Below are 15,407 nucleotides of genomic sequence, written 5' to 3'. Positions count from 1 at the left end.
ATTCACATGAACCAAAGAGTCAATCCTTTCCTTGATGCATTTACCTTTACAATATTGTTGACGTGGTGCATGTGAACGTATATGTTTATTTTGTATATTAATTACAAATCTTCTAAAAGAGATTGGCTATTATCCTATAATACCTCAGTTAATTTTTGTATGCAGTAATGATAATCATTCCAAATGAATGGGGGGGGGGGGGGGGTTAAGGGGGATTGGATGAGAAGTCTTGGCAACCTTTCAGACCCCTTTTACACTAGCGGTAAACCAGTGATGTGTTACCCTATTTTGCCGCACCATGCATCAGTGTCATATGTTTGTCATTTTTTTGCATTGCTGTGGGATGCGGCAGGAGCATTGCATCAAATTGAAATGCAAGTAATAGGTGTACAACTGGCCGCAGACTCCACCATTATTCGTCCTCCTCCCCCAGGGTCTATCGTCACACTTGAAATAATTACCTTACCTCCACTAGCATTAGGTAAGGATGAGTCTGCTTCTCGACATGAACCATTATTTCAAATTCCATAAAAAGAAAATAATGTATGCAAGTCCACTACATTGGGCATATACAAACATACACACTTCTCTTGACTGAGTGGCAAATACTGTCCTATAGAGAGGGAAGGGAGAAGATAACCCCTTTTTTGCCGTGGAATACGATAGCAATCACACAAAGCTGATCATTATTCTCAAGGTCATCTACATAAAATTTGGGGGGTGCCCTCACAAACCTTTTTTTCTGACAATTTTTAAATGTAAAAAAACCCTTTGAAAAAGCATGCAAACATGAATATGTTGCATAGGCTAGAGTTCCACTGGATAATAAAAGTAATGACTCAGCAGCATACATGCAAAGCCAGCCTTCCATCTGTAAACGTGCATACAGACTTTGCAAAGCCATGTCTGCTGGATCAGGGCCAATATGCTTCACTTAGCGATGTGCTGATGTGGTGGTAAAATGTATTTTTACGTTCAATGATGGTACGTTTCCAAAGTTACTCTATGCAGCTTGGGATTGAAACACTCAAACTTACTTTTGGCTGATTGAGATTGGCCCAATTCCAAGCTGCAGATAATTTGCATTGAATTTGAATATGAGCCAGATCTTATTTGGATCTAGTTGACCATCTCCAGTCCCAGGAGGAAGCCCCAGGTAAGATCAAATTTAATTTGTATCCGTTTAGGGTCCCTTTAAAATCTGTAGATTACAAATAAAAGGATGAAAACCTTACATAACAAGCATAAAAAAATAACTTATCACAACAGTTCAAAATATGTTGCATACACTTTAGTTTTTTTTTTTAATCATCTACCTGCAGTATGCTTATTACTTGAAATAGCCTTCATCTGCTTCATTAACTTAATATGAATTGCTGACTTGAAATTATTCCAAACAATTAGAAACTAATCAGTGTGTCGCTTTTCCCATGCTTCTATATTCAATAATTTGTAATAGAAAAAAGCCAAGTACAATAATTCTTCTAAAGTTACTGCACTGATTTTTGTCTTCAGGCAATTGCTTTCTTAATAAAGATATCAGCAGAAATGTATTAGCCACTACTTCCTGTCACCTCATGGAACAATGCGGTGTATATTAATTCCTTTGTACAGCAGACTGGTGGCTAGGCTTGGCTGGGCTATTTATGGACCATGTGCTGTCTCATCAATGTCAATTGCTGCTGTCTGATTTACTGACAGTGACACCATCACTTGTCTATCTACCATCTGCAACATGAGATAAAGTGCTGTGTTTAGTAGTCTCATCTGACATTGTGCCACCTTGATAAGAGACAACAGCTGATTACCTTTCCCTTTGCAGACAAATTTAAATCCGATCTAGCAAAAATGCCTCTTTGCAAACTGTGCTCCGCAATATTGCTTTTCTTTGCACGGTTTAGGACGTTTTGCAGCATAATCTAAGGTCATTTTTAGATTGACTTTTAGCTCTTTATAATAACTGCTAGATGAGCTTCCTGGCATTACCAGCAATAATACGATGGCAATGAATATGAATGGGCTTTCAAGAGCTCAGGGTTTATTATAGGCCAGTTGCATAAAAAGGCTCCATTGTCTTACCTTCACTAACAGCATGAAGACTCCAGCATTTTATAACAGCCTTCTTTACATATTTGCAGTGTAACAATTACTAAAGATGCATAAAAAGCATCATGCTCAATAAATTATGCAAAATACCAATTAAAGTGTGCCTTCACATTGCTCATATTAAAATATGTATTATATTAACTTCGCTGTTCATTACAATGAATATTTTGTTATGAGTGACTACCACTAAATTTATTACAACAAATCCGCCGAGAGAGCCTACATTTTTAATAGAATTTTAGGAGATGATTTTTATCTAATCTATTCAAAATGATAAATAGGGAAGAGATTGGGGTGTGCAGAGGACAGAACAGTTAAAAAAGGTCCAAGAGTAAAAAAAAAATAAAAAAAGGGGCGGGGTACCAGGACCTTCTATTTGTAGCTGCAGATTGCATAGCGAGTGGTCCCGGCAGTAGAATAACGGCTGTTCCCTGCATCCCTTTCAACTGTTAAAGGTGTGCCCTAAGGACACTTCAAATGGCAGGCATAGACTACATCCTGCACAGCTGTGGAGATTGAGGGATCCTCCTTGAACCACAATCTCCTCCCTGCTTCCTGAATGATAGCCCATCGTGCTTTGTTTATGTACCTACACTCACTTTATCTTAAAGTGGACCTGAACTCTTGCAAAGGACACAAGGAAAACATAACAGAAATGCACCCTGTATGTATTTAAAGATTTTAGCCTGTGTAATTCCCCCTCATTTGTGTCTAATCACTAGTTGTAATTTGATCTCCCCCCCCCCCCCCCATGTCACATAAGCCCATTTGAAGGTACAGGTTGTAAACAATCTCTGCTTCCATGAATCAGGAAGTAGACACTGTGCAGATTTTTTTTTTTAAGGTTTGTATCAGCTGTAACAAAGAAATTGTTTATGTTTAAAGGTTATTATGCTGCTGTGTATCTTTTACAACAGACAGGAGTTCTGAATTCAGGTCCACTTTAACTGCAAAGTAAAATAAAAAGGAAGATGCTCATGTACCAGAGATACAACATTGATGGGCTCCCCACTAGGGATAATTAACGAGATGCAAATCATTTCTCCTTGCATTCAAATTTCATGTAAATTATATTCAGCTTGAAATTGGACCAATAGGTACGCAATAGCAATAGGCATTGGTAGAGGGTGGGCTCGTGTGAAAATAGTATAGGTTTACCAATAGTAAAATATTAGTAAAATTACCATTGCCCAATAGTAGAATATCAATATTTTTACTGATATTGTATGAGCAGCCATCTTCGGTGTTCAAATTATCTCTGCCCCTTTGTACATGTGCAGCACGGTGAAGTAGTGGATAGCTTGCTTGCCTTGCAGCGCTGGGTCCCTGGTTTGAATACCAGCTGAGGCACCATTTGTTAGGAGTTTGTATGCCCTCCCTGTGTTTGCGCAGGTTTCCTTTCACATACCAAAAACATACATAGAAGTTAATTTGCTTCTGTGAGAAAACGCGGAAAAGCCGCCGCGTGTACTGACAGCAAGGCGGCTGATTCCGCGTCCAACGCGGCGGTCTGCACGCGGAAGCGTGCATCTAGTGACATGGCAGAATGTGGAAAAGCTGCCGCATGTAACGACAGCAAGGCGGCTGGTTCCGCGTCCAGCGCGGCGGTTTGCACGCAGCATCGTGCAGCTAGTGTGGCTGAGCCTGTTAGTTCACACAGGTTTAGGAATACGCGCGTACTGAAAGGCAGAACTTTTATGATGGCCAAGGAGGGATCAGCTGACCTCAGAGCTGGTAGCCATTGGTTGATCACTTCAGGGTGGCGCCAGAGAGCAATGCACTATATATGGTTACAGCTGGCTACTCTCAAGTTGTCTGCCGTTGCGAACACTACGTGGAAGCACTCAGACCTTAGTCAGATCCAACAGTGTGTTAGAACCAGGAGGACCTGGGAATTCACACTGAGCCAGATTACTTGTGTTGTTATTCTGTTATACTTCAGACTAGTTCCAGGGTGTAGAGACCACGGACCTCACACCCAAGACTAGGGAGCTTGTGTTTTTCTGTTATTCATCAGACTAGTTCCAGGGTGTAGAGACCACGGACCTCACACCCAAGACTAGGCATTGTTTGATATTTGTTATGACCTGTTGCTTTCCTGACTATCCCTCTGCTTTCTGATTCGGTACCACGCATATCTGATATTCCGTTGCTAAACCCTGCCTGCCTAGGATACCGAATCAGCCTTCTGTCTTTGTACTTTGCTTGTCCGTGTGTTGCCGACCTGGCTTGCCCGACCTCGAGAACTATCTCTCCCCACTAAAGAGATAGTCTCCAGATCAGACCTTCAGGTGTCACTCACTCTCTAGTCCTTCGTACCTTCAGCCTGACTCCACCCCTTGGAGAGTCTCAGGCTGCAGGAAGGTTTCTGTACTCTCTATAGCAGTGTCTTCTGTACTGCCTAGGATCACCTGCTCGTCAGGTGGTTCACTCAAAGTCATACTGTTACACTAAACACTCACAATATATATGTATAGGTGTCCAGAGGTTAGTACTAGATCTGTATTATTGGTGATTCTGCAGATCATCCATAATCAGGTATAGATCTGTATTCTTGGTGATACTGCAGATCACCAACAATCAGATTCTCTGTGTGTGCTGACACCGATCGTTACAGCTTCCCCCTAAAAATTGGCCCTAGACTATGGTGTTCATATGACTATGGTAGGGATTAGATTGCAAGCCCCTCTGAAGGACAGTTAACAACAAGACTTTCTGCTTAGAAATAAAGACAAGTAAAACCCTCCTGGCACTATGATTCTTTTCAGATTTAGGGTCTAAAAGCGGTGCAATTTTTTTTTTTCCAGCACAGACTCACCTCCCTGGGATCCAGCGCTGCAGTTCTTCTGTGCTCCAGGTGGTGCTGTAATTTAGTAGTGAGATTACAGTCTGTCATCATGACAACAAATGGTGATCTCACTCGAGGGATGCAGAGATTCGGAGGACATGGAGAATGGCTGCTGACGTTTGGATCCAGGGAGAGGCGAGTTAAAACACCCGCTGTGCGCTATGCTCTGCACAGTCCTGCCAGCGGCTACCATGGGATTAACGCTCCTGGCTTGTTTTTTCTACCCCGAGCCATGCTAACCGCCAAGGAGGTGAAGTATATTTGTTTTGTGCCAAATTTGTGGCAGGAGGCGTTTAGGATTTAGAAAGGGGGTTTGCGGCAGGGGGATGGTTAAGGTTAGGCATCAGGAAGGGGGTTTGCAGTGAAGGGGGTAAGTAAAATATTGGTAATCTAGAAATAGCGGGCACCAGTGGGTCGGAAAAAAAAAAGTGATAAAAATAGAGGGCACCAGTAATGCACCACAGTTTGGCTACACTGTAGCTGAACTCTTGGCTTCTTAATTGGTGGGTTAATTAGTGGGTTTAGTAGGAGTAGGTGGGGGGTGGTTAATGTTAGTGATACATGGGGAGGTTTAATGCGAGAATTACGGTACAGATTGTCAATATAATAACTGATACTGTAGTATCGGAGATAGTAGGATATTGGCGGAATTACCAATATTCTACTCTAGGCATTACCGCCACAGATTATGCCATTTACCTGTTTTTTTGCATGTATGTCAGGTCACACAAGATCCTATACAGGTATGGAGCTTTTCTAGCTACAGTTTCAGGATTTAATCAACACAGCTTTTAGCTCTTGCATTTTAGAACACTCATATCTATCTAATATGACTGGAGATACATTTTAACAATTAAAGTATATGATTTTTACCAGTTGAAATGTGGGGAAGGTTACAGAATACTGATATGTACAATCTTCTATTTTTATTATTTTGTAAATAAATGCCCCTTTTTTGCTGTAGTAAATATGCTATGGCTCTGAACTTGTTTATTTGTAATTCCACATGCTTTACAAATTTTCATTTCATATTTTCTCCAGGCCATGGAACATAGACAACCATCCAATCAACAATAAAGCACCAAGAAAATAACTGCTTTAGTGAAATATAAACTGTAAGCACAAAATTCTAGTTATGGTGTACAGTACTGCATACAGATTAGCATTTCCACATTCAGAGTACACAACTTCTAGAAACCAGTTGGGTAAGGCCCCTTTTACACTTAAGCAGCCCATACACTCAGCCGATTTTCTGGCCGACCGATCGATCCCGATCGATCAATCGATTGCAAATCGGTTTGCCAATCGACCGATCGACGGCCGATTTCGATCGATTTCGATGGATTTCCATCGAACTTGCAGGGTGGAAAATTTAGGTCGATCTGATGAGATTGCTTATCAGTTTGCATTGGCCTTAATGGAAATCTGATGGCAAAAAAATGCCATCAGATCGAATTTCAATAGATTTCAAACTGAAATCTATTGGAATTCTATCCTGGTAAAAAATGTTCTAAAAACGCATCAGATAGATCATCAGATGCATTTCTTATCTATCTGCTGCCAATCTGACGAGTGTATGGGCACCTTAAATCAGTTGGTATACGTTAGTGCGCGTTGGTACGCGTTTTTTCCATAGCAGTGCATTGGGAAGAAGATTTCAGTTAAAACGCATTAAGTGTGAAAGGTGCCATAGGAAAACATGGGCATTACTTTGAAAATCCATTTTCTTTCTGTTTTAACTGAGAGCAACTGATTAAGTGTAAAAGGGCCCTAAGGGCAATAGATTTATGGATGGCTGTCAATTAAAGCGGATCAGAGATGAAAAACCAACAAGTAACTTGTCTATATATATTCTCTAAAGTTTAGATCGTTTACACAGCAAATCTAGCTGCAAACAGCTTCAACAGTATATGATTATTTCTTCATTGTGAAGAGCAACCATATTCTGCTTGTCATTACACAGGAAAGCTGCTCTGCATCTCCACCTCTCAGTTTGTGAAAACTCCTCTCTCCTTCCCTGTCCGCTCCCTTGCCTCTGAAATTCCTGGCTGGTAATACCTCCTCCTCCTTTGGGAAAAGCTTCCTCCTTCCCAGATTGAGCTCCCATGAGCACTTGCTATATGAGACTCAGAATGCCTAGGCGCTGGAGGAGCTGTGGGTGCGGCTTGTTTAGTTTATAGAGAATTAGGGTATTAAAAAAAAAAAAGTATTTGGCTTGAGGAATGCCCTATAAACTACAGTATATGTAAGGGGTACAATTACGTAATGAGTAAAAGTTTATCTCGGATCCACTTTATGCCGAACGAAAAAAGAATGCCTAGTAAACTTCAAAAGGAGCCTTTGGATGGTTGGAATATCCCACTACGAAATAAATAAATCATATTTCCTCAGTACAGATGGTCAACAAGAAGCAAATAGTCTAGGCTTCCATGCAAATCATATGCAAAAATGCATCTGGAAAATTCGAGTGCAAATGGCAAGGCCAGATGAAACCAAAATAGTGAATCTAGCAGAAAGCTCATACAGCTCACAGTCCAAATAACAATACCTACAGTAAAGCATGGAGGAGATATTCTATTCTTGGGATGTTTCCTAGGACAAGCAGAGCAGTCAGGAGAGGAGGAAATATGTACAGGGCAAAATGCTCTTAAAGGAGATCTGAGATAAATGTTTACTCATTGCATAATTGTGTGCCTTTCATATAGTTTATAGGGCATTCCTCAAGCCAAATACTTTTTTTTGTTTTGTTTAAATACTCGCTTGCCTATGTGTAATGTGACAAACAGAACATGGCCGCTCTCATTGTATCACAGGAATAAATCATAAATTGTTGAAGCTGTGTTGAAACTAGATTTGCTGTGTAAACTATCCAAACTTTAGATAAGATACAGTGGGGTGTGAAAGTTTGGGCAACCTTGTTAATCGTCATGATTTTCCTGTATAAATCGTTGGTTGTTACGACAAAAAATATCAGTTAAATATATCATATAGGAAAGACACACAGTGATATTTGAGAAGTGAAATTAAGTTTATTGGATTTACATAAAGTGTGCAATAATTGTTTAAACAAAATTAGGCAGGTGCATAAATGTATGCACCACAAAAAAATCAAATCAATATTCTGTAGATCCTCCTTTTGCAGAAATTACAGCCTCTAAACGCTTCCTGTAGGTTCCAATGAGAGTCCGAATTCTGGTTGAAGGTATTTTGGATCAATGCTCTATACAAAAACATCTCTAGTTCATTCAGGTTTGATGGCTTCCAAGCATAGACAGCTCTCTTTAACTCACACCACAGATTTTAAATTATATTCAGGTCTGTGGACTGAGATGGCCATTCCAGAACATTGTACTTGTTCCTCTGCATGCATGCCTTAGTGGATTTTGAGCAGTGTTTAGGGTCTTTGTCTTGTTGAAAGATCCAGTCCCAGCACAGCTTCAGCTTTGTCACTGCTTCTTGGACATTGGTCTCCAGAATCTGGATATAGTAACCAACACAGACAAATAGAAAAGGTGGTTAGAAAGCATTGGAACATCATTAAGATGGATGAAGTATTGGGTAAGTATATACCTGAAAAACCGCTGTTTGTATACAGGAAGGCACCTAATCTCAGGTCCAGAATGGTGACTAGCTGTATCGATCCACCCACTATGGGTGGTACTGACCTATTGGGGCAAAAAGGTTTTTTTCCCTGCAGGACATGCAGGGGATGCCGTGAGGCCTGCCCTGTGAGGGGGGGCCATTTTACGGCAAGGAATACTGGTTGGAGATATACCTTAAAACAGTGCATTACATGTAAAACCAGTGGCGTGGTATATGTCCTTTGGTGCCCATGTGGCCTGGAATATGTGGGCCGCACCACTAGGGCACTGCATAAGAGACTAAATGAGCATATCTACAATATTCGCAAAGGGCTGGACACATACAGTGTCTCTAGCCATTTTAAGAAATTCCATGATTGTGACCCATCTGGTTTAAAATTTATGGGGATAGAAAAGTGGATACCAAAATGGAGGGGATCTAGTAAAGTAAAAGATATATCTAGAGCAGAAGGTAGATGGATATATAATTTGGGTTCATTCGCCCCCACAGGTTTAAATATTGAATTTGATTTAAATTGTTTCATTAGTAATGATTGAGGGAAATCTATGTAATAAGGATGAGTATCATTGCATCTAGTTTGTGGATTTGTATGTGAAACACTTAGTATAATTACCACAAGATGGCACTGTAAATGGAAGTATGCTGCTATTGAGCATGCACGGCTTTGCGGGTTAAATTTATATATATTGGGAAAGGGGGAGTGTATAGTTAGGTTAGGAGTGGGTCCTGTATTAGAATAGATAAAAAATACCCATATTTTATTTTGTTTTAGCATTTTTTAGTGTTGTAATGGCGAGTGACAGCGGTGAGCCTCAGGGCAGCGCTATTTGGAGGGAGGCGCTGACGTCACGAGGGAAACGCTACTTATGTGGCTGGCGTACTGGCAACACTAGCCCCTGATGAGTCATAGTGACGAAATGCGTAGGGCGGAGCCAGTACGCCTGATGCTGTACGCGGAAGTACGGGTGAGGTGAGACGCCGTGAGGGGACTGAGCGGGACGCCGCGTACGGAGTCAGTGGAGAGGCACACCGAGCCCAGCAGACTTACCGCTGTGACATGCTACTAATCCCTTTTGGGATCTTGTAAGTGTACGGAGGGCACGAGAAGCGCAGTGTGGTTTTTATAGTGTATTAATATATTGCGCAATGAAAGTTTTATATGTTTTATTGAGGAATAAAAGAAATTAGCCTTTTTGGAAACCGGATATGGATCATTGATGAACCTAATGTACCATATATTGAACAAGTACCCCACCCTGATCTGGTGGCTACAATCTGGTGAGCCGCTCTTATACTAGAGGTGGTGGGATCACGAGTGGACACTCAATTTTCACTAGCACATTGGATGTGTGATGTTATATAACTGAAGTGGCAGTAAAAACAGGATTACACTATATATGATCTGTTTCTAGGTTATGGAAGCGCGCAGCCGCAGTGGATTATTTTGAGTTTATGATTTTCTCCAGAATCTGCTGATACTGAGTGAAATTCATGCGTTCCTCAACCTTGACAAGATTCCCAGTCCCTGCACAGGCCACACAGCATGATGGAACCACCACCATATTTTACTGTAGGTAGCAGGTGTTTTTCATGGAATGCTGTGTTTTTCCTCTATGCATAACGCCCCTTGTTATGCCCAAATAAGTACATTTTAGTTTCATCAGTCCTCAGCACCTTATTCCAAAATGAAGCTGGCTTGTCCAAATGTGGTTTAGCATACCTCAAGTGGTTTTCAAGTCAAGTTTGTACTGTGGGCAGAGAAAAGGCTTCCTCTGCATCACTCTCCTATACAACATCTCCTTGTGTAAAGTGTGCCGAATGGTTGAAAGATGCACAGTGACTCCATCTGCAGCATGATGATGTTGTAGGTCTTTGGTGCTGGTCTGTGGGTTGACTCTGAATGTTCTCACCATTCGTCACTTCTGTTTATCTGAGATTTTTCTTGGTTTGCCACTTAACTTGAACTGAGCCTGTGGTCTTCCATTTCCTCAATATGTTACTAACTGTGGAAACAGACAACTGAAATCTCTGAGACAGCTGTCTGTATCCTTCCCCAAAACCATGATAGTGAACAATCTTTGTCTTCAGGTCATTTGAGAGTTGTTTTGAGACCCCATGTTGCTACTCTTCAGAGAAAAGTACAACAGAAGGGAAACATACAATTGCCCCCCCTTAAATACTCTTTCTTATAGTTGGATTCACTTGTGCATGTAGGTCAGGGGTCACTGAGCTTACCAAGCCAATTTGAGTTCCAATAATTAGTTCTAAAGATTTTGGAATCAATAAAATGACAACAGTGCCCATATTTATGCACCTGCCTAATTTTGTTTAAAACAATTATTGCGCACTTTCTGTGAATCCAATAAACTTCATTTCACTTCTCAAATATCACAGTGTGTGTCTCCTTTATGATATATTTAACTGACATTTTTGTCATAACAACCAACGATTTATACAGGAAAATCATGACGATTAACAAGGTTGCCCAAACTTTCGCACCCCAATGTATATAGACAAGTTACTTGTTATAGTTATTTTTTCATCTAGGATCCGCTTAAAGAAAAGCCCCCAGGTTTTCTTCAGAAAAACCTACTGCAATCTGTCAGAAAAAGGTTAATAGGAAGTAGGATCACCTTTCAACATGACAATGAAACAAAGTACACAGAAATTATGGACTACACCAAAGCTGGAGAAGAAAAGTTATGGCTCCTGAGTAACCTAATCAGACCCTACGATCTGTGTAATGACTTGTAGACTGCAGCCCATAAGTAAACATCTTTTATGATGGACCTTGGACAGCTCTGTAAGGAAGCGGAGCATATATTGCACAACCTCAATGTAAAGTTGGTAGAGAGAAGCATAACAAAAGACAAAGTTTTACATAACACAAAAGGGGGTTCCATAATGTACTGACATGTGGGTGTTCCTTCATCAATCTCAAAGATCCAGGTTTTTTTTTTTACTGGTGTGTGTGTGTGTGTGTGCGTGCGTGCGTGCGTGTGTCTCATTGTTGAGCAGGCCTTTGGGTACCTTCGCCCCTTATATCTGAGTGTAACCACAAACTTGGGAGCACCAAGGTAACTAAGCAAAGTTACTTCAATCTCTCCAAATAATTAACACATAACCTCCTGAGCGTTACGCCGCTCATGAGGTTTTGTTAGTTACTTTTTGCCTGATTTAATCTAAAAGTGCTAAATGGCTATAAACCCTCTAACTAGCACTAGGTTAGCTAGAAGAAGTCTCCGGCACCCTCCGATCCCTGCAGTTTACACATTACCCAGCCTGGATCCAGCGATCGTTTATTTTCTCTCAAAACTGTGATTCCCCATCCCTAAAAGTGTGATACTTTTTACGATATATATAATTATGTAATAATTCAGACAAAGGCTACCGTGTCATCTCATAGAGCAAATGCAAAACCAGATGCCATTGCAGAACACAGCAGAGATACATTGGGGCTGTTCACTTCTTGGAAAAATGCTCACGCCATATATGCATAAAAGAAAAACAAAGGCTCGGTATAAAAAGATGCAATTTACCTCTTGCAAATGGCACAGTATAATTCAGGGATGCCTACAAAAAAATCAGGCTATGGGGACTCCTATCTAAAAACAAATACTGCCACATATTTATGAATCTAGCTATATGGCCCAAACCACAGATGCACAAGAGTCTGACTACATTGTACTAATTTGTGACAAACATTTTCTAGCCCCACTACATCCAAACTATATGTTCAAAACAAAGATGCATTGTCTAATGTCCATCAGAACCAGCCCCTGGTAGCTTATGTGTCTCTCGCCACAGCTCTGCTCCTATCCAGTGGCCCCGGGGTTCCCTCCATTGCAGCAGCTGACCTGGCAAGGTCGGCAGCTTCTGCGCCAGCTCACGTAGCCGACAGCATTCCGCGCAGGTGCAGAAGTACTGCACCTACACAGAACATTCCTAGTTGCGGGAGCGCGACTGGTGCAGAGGCTGCCAACCTCACCAGGTCGGCTGCTGCAACGGTGGGGACCCCGGACCACCGGATGGTAATGGAGCTTCGGCAAGGGATACACAAGTTGCCAGGGGCTGGAGGATGCCCCAGGTAAATAGATCTGCTTTTTTAAACTGTATCCTTTAAAAGGGAACCTGAAGTTAGAGGCATATTTCCTTTTAAACAATAGCAGGTGCCTGGGAGTTCTGCTGATTTCTTAGTAGTATCTAGATCACACACCTGAAACAGCGACTAGTTTCAGGTGTACCACATAGTCCACCAGTATTACATTTTATTTTCCTTTGACAAATCATCTGTGTACACTACATACATTTTGATCATCCAGCTGCTGACCTCTGGCTTGGCTAAAAAAGCCTTTTCCAGCTCCAGCTTTCCTAAGCAGTTATTTGCTGCTCTCGGGCTTGGCTTATTGCCACATTCCAGCTTCTAACCCATAGAATGACTCCATCCATCCTACCCTCCTAGCACCTCCATCTCCTGCCTGCTAAACATCCTGGAAAAGTTCCAATGTATTTGTCCTAACTCAAGACCTAATGCTCAAGACCCCCAATCGAAAAAAAAAGAAGAGACTACTCATGCACATACCAAGGCAACCATTAAAGATGACATATGGGGTACCATTTTAACCATGACGAGGTAGAATAAATTTTAATGAGTTTTAAAGCTGGGGTTTCTGTCACCTAAACAAAAATACACAACTGTGGGAAAACTTCAGCCAAACATGGATCTGAATATTAGAAATATGCAAATATTTGATCAGGTCTTACAGGACAACTGAGGTGACATGATGAGATAGACATGTGTATGCACAGTGCCAAGCACACAGATAACTATGCTGTGTTCCTTTTTTCGATTCTCTGCCTGAAAAAGTTCAACCTCAGGTATGCAAGTGACAGTTTCGGTCATGGTCGGGACCAGGTCGGACTGGGGCAGACTATAGCATAACCCTCACTGATAAGTAATTACAGCCATAAAACACTTTCATGCCAGTAAATGGCTTCTGAGAGCAAGAAAAGGATAAAAAGGGTCAATAATTCATACATTTGAGCTCTGGCAGACTTCAGGGAATGGGTCATTGAGCAGTCACCTAAACAGTTAAAGCCAACACTATATTTAAATCTAAAATAAAAAAAAAAACTGTGGGAGATCTAAAAAAAAGAATTCATTTTTAGGAAAAGGAGGATATATACTATTTTTCTCATCAGTTTATTTTCACCACGGATGTCCTTTAATGTCTAATTTTCTAAATGGTCAGGCTTGTGGAGTTTTTCTGATGTCCTGACAATCCAGAGACCCTGCAAGGAAAGAATGGCACCATAATAAGTGCAAAAAATGGCCTGGAAAAAAAAGCCATTTGTGCCCCTCATGCTTAAAACGTCCACTTCATGTTACCAAATACTCTGGGTGTCTACTATTGAAGATGGTGTTTTCTGATGTTCAGACAAGTAGGGACTTTTAATTATTCAAATGATATAAAGGAGGAAAGAAAAACAATACAAAAAAGTATATACACCAATAAAAAAAAAAAAAAATCTTCACTGAACATTGTACTAGCAACATAATTGAAGTATAGGGATGAAGAGATAGACAAATACAACATGGGGACTTTATACACTGCTCAAAATAATAGAGGGAAAACTTAAGCACAATGTAATTACAAGTAGAGTTGGGCCGAACGGGTCGCCTGCGAACGGTTCCATGCGAACTTCCGTGGTTCGCGTTCGCGTCCCGCAGGCGAACGTTTGCGGAAGTTCGGTTCGCCCCATAATGCACCATGGAGGGTCAACTTTGACCCTCTACATCACAGTCAGCAGGCCCAGTGTAGCCAATTAGGCTACACTAGCCCCTGGAGCCCCACCCCCCTTATATAAGGCAGGCAGCGGCGGCCATTACGGTCACTCGTGTGCCTGCATTAGTGAGAGTAGGGCGAGCTGCTGCAGACTGTCTCTCATAGGGAAAGATTAGTTAGGCTTAGCTTGTTCCTGGCTGCATACCTGTTCTGTGAACCCACCACTGCATACCTGTACTGTGAACCCACCACTGCATACCTGTTCTGTGAACCCGCCACTGCATACCTGTTCTGTGAACCCGCCACTGCATACCTGTTCTGTGAACCCGCCACTGCATACCTGTTCTGTGAACCCACCACTGCATACCTGTTCTGTGAACCCACCACTGCATACCTGTACTGTGAACTCACCACTGCATACCTGTACAGTGAACCCACCACTGCATACCTGTTCAGTGAACCCACCACTGCATACCTGTTCAGTGAACCCACCACTGCATACCTGTACTGTGAACCCACCACTGCATACCTGTACTGTGAACTCACCACTGCATACCTGTACTGTGAACTCACCACTGCATACCTGTACAGTGAACCCACCACTGCATACCTGTTCAGTGAACCCACCACTGCATACCTGTTCAGTGAACCCACCACTGCATACCTGTTCAGTGAACCCACCACTGCATACCTGTTCAGTGAACCCACCACTGCATACCTGTTCAGTGAACCTGCCACTGCATACCTGTTCTGCATACCTGTTCTGTTCAGTGAACCCGCCACTGCATACCTGTTCTCGCCATGGTGCGCACCAGTCCAGCACGGTCGTCACTACACAAACAGCTGTTTGCGGTGCGTTACACGGTGAGTTTGGTGTGTCAGTGTGAAGCAGTACCTTAATTACACTACTTGATTGATGTATACACATGCAAGATGTTTTAAAGCACTTTAGGCCTGTCATTTAGCATTCAATGTGATTTCTGCCCTTAAAACGCTGCTTTGCGTCAAATCCAGATTTTTCCCGGGGACTTTTGGCATGTTTCCCACTCCTCCACCTGGGGGTC

At 41.8% G+C, this 15,407-nt stretch overlaps 2 protein-coding genes across 8 annotated transcripts in view; one reads left to right on the top strand and one right to left on the bottom strand.

Annotated features, from left to right (window-relative positions):
• Positions 1-6,081, top strand: part of LOC137563699 (uncharacterized) — a 99,745-nt gene extending 93,664 nt beyond the window's left edge. For all 6 annotated transcript variants that reach the window (XM_068276497.1, XM_068276495.1, XM_068276496.1 and 3 more), the window contains one exon: positions 5,996-6,081. In XM_068276497.1, coding sequence (XP_068132598.1) covers positions 5,996-6,047 — 52 coding nt within the window. In that variant the 3' untranslated portion in view covers positions 6,048-6,081. The remainder of the gene's footprint in view (positions 1-5,995) is intronic.
• TMEM168 (transmembrane protein 168) overlaps positions 1-15,407 on the bottom strand; it is a 187,685-nt gene that overhangs the window by 73,338 nt on the left and 98,940 nt on the right. The window lies entirely within an intron of this gene.

The sequence above is a fragment of the Hyperolius riggenbachi genome, chromosome 3 (genome assembly GCF_040937935.1).
Source record: "Hyperolius riggenbachi isolate aHypRig1 chromosome 3, aHypRig1.pri, whole genome shotgun sequence".
NCBI classification, from domain to species: domain Eukaryota; kingdom Metazoa; phylum Chordata; class Amphibia; order Anura; family Hyperoliidae; genus Hyperolius; species Hyperolius riggenbachi.
Note: the sequence above shows the minus strand (reverse complement) of the source record. Positions and strands in the feature narration are given on the sequence as shown.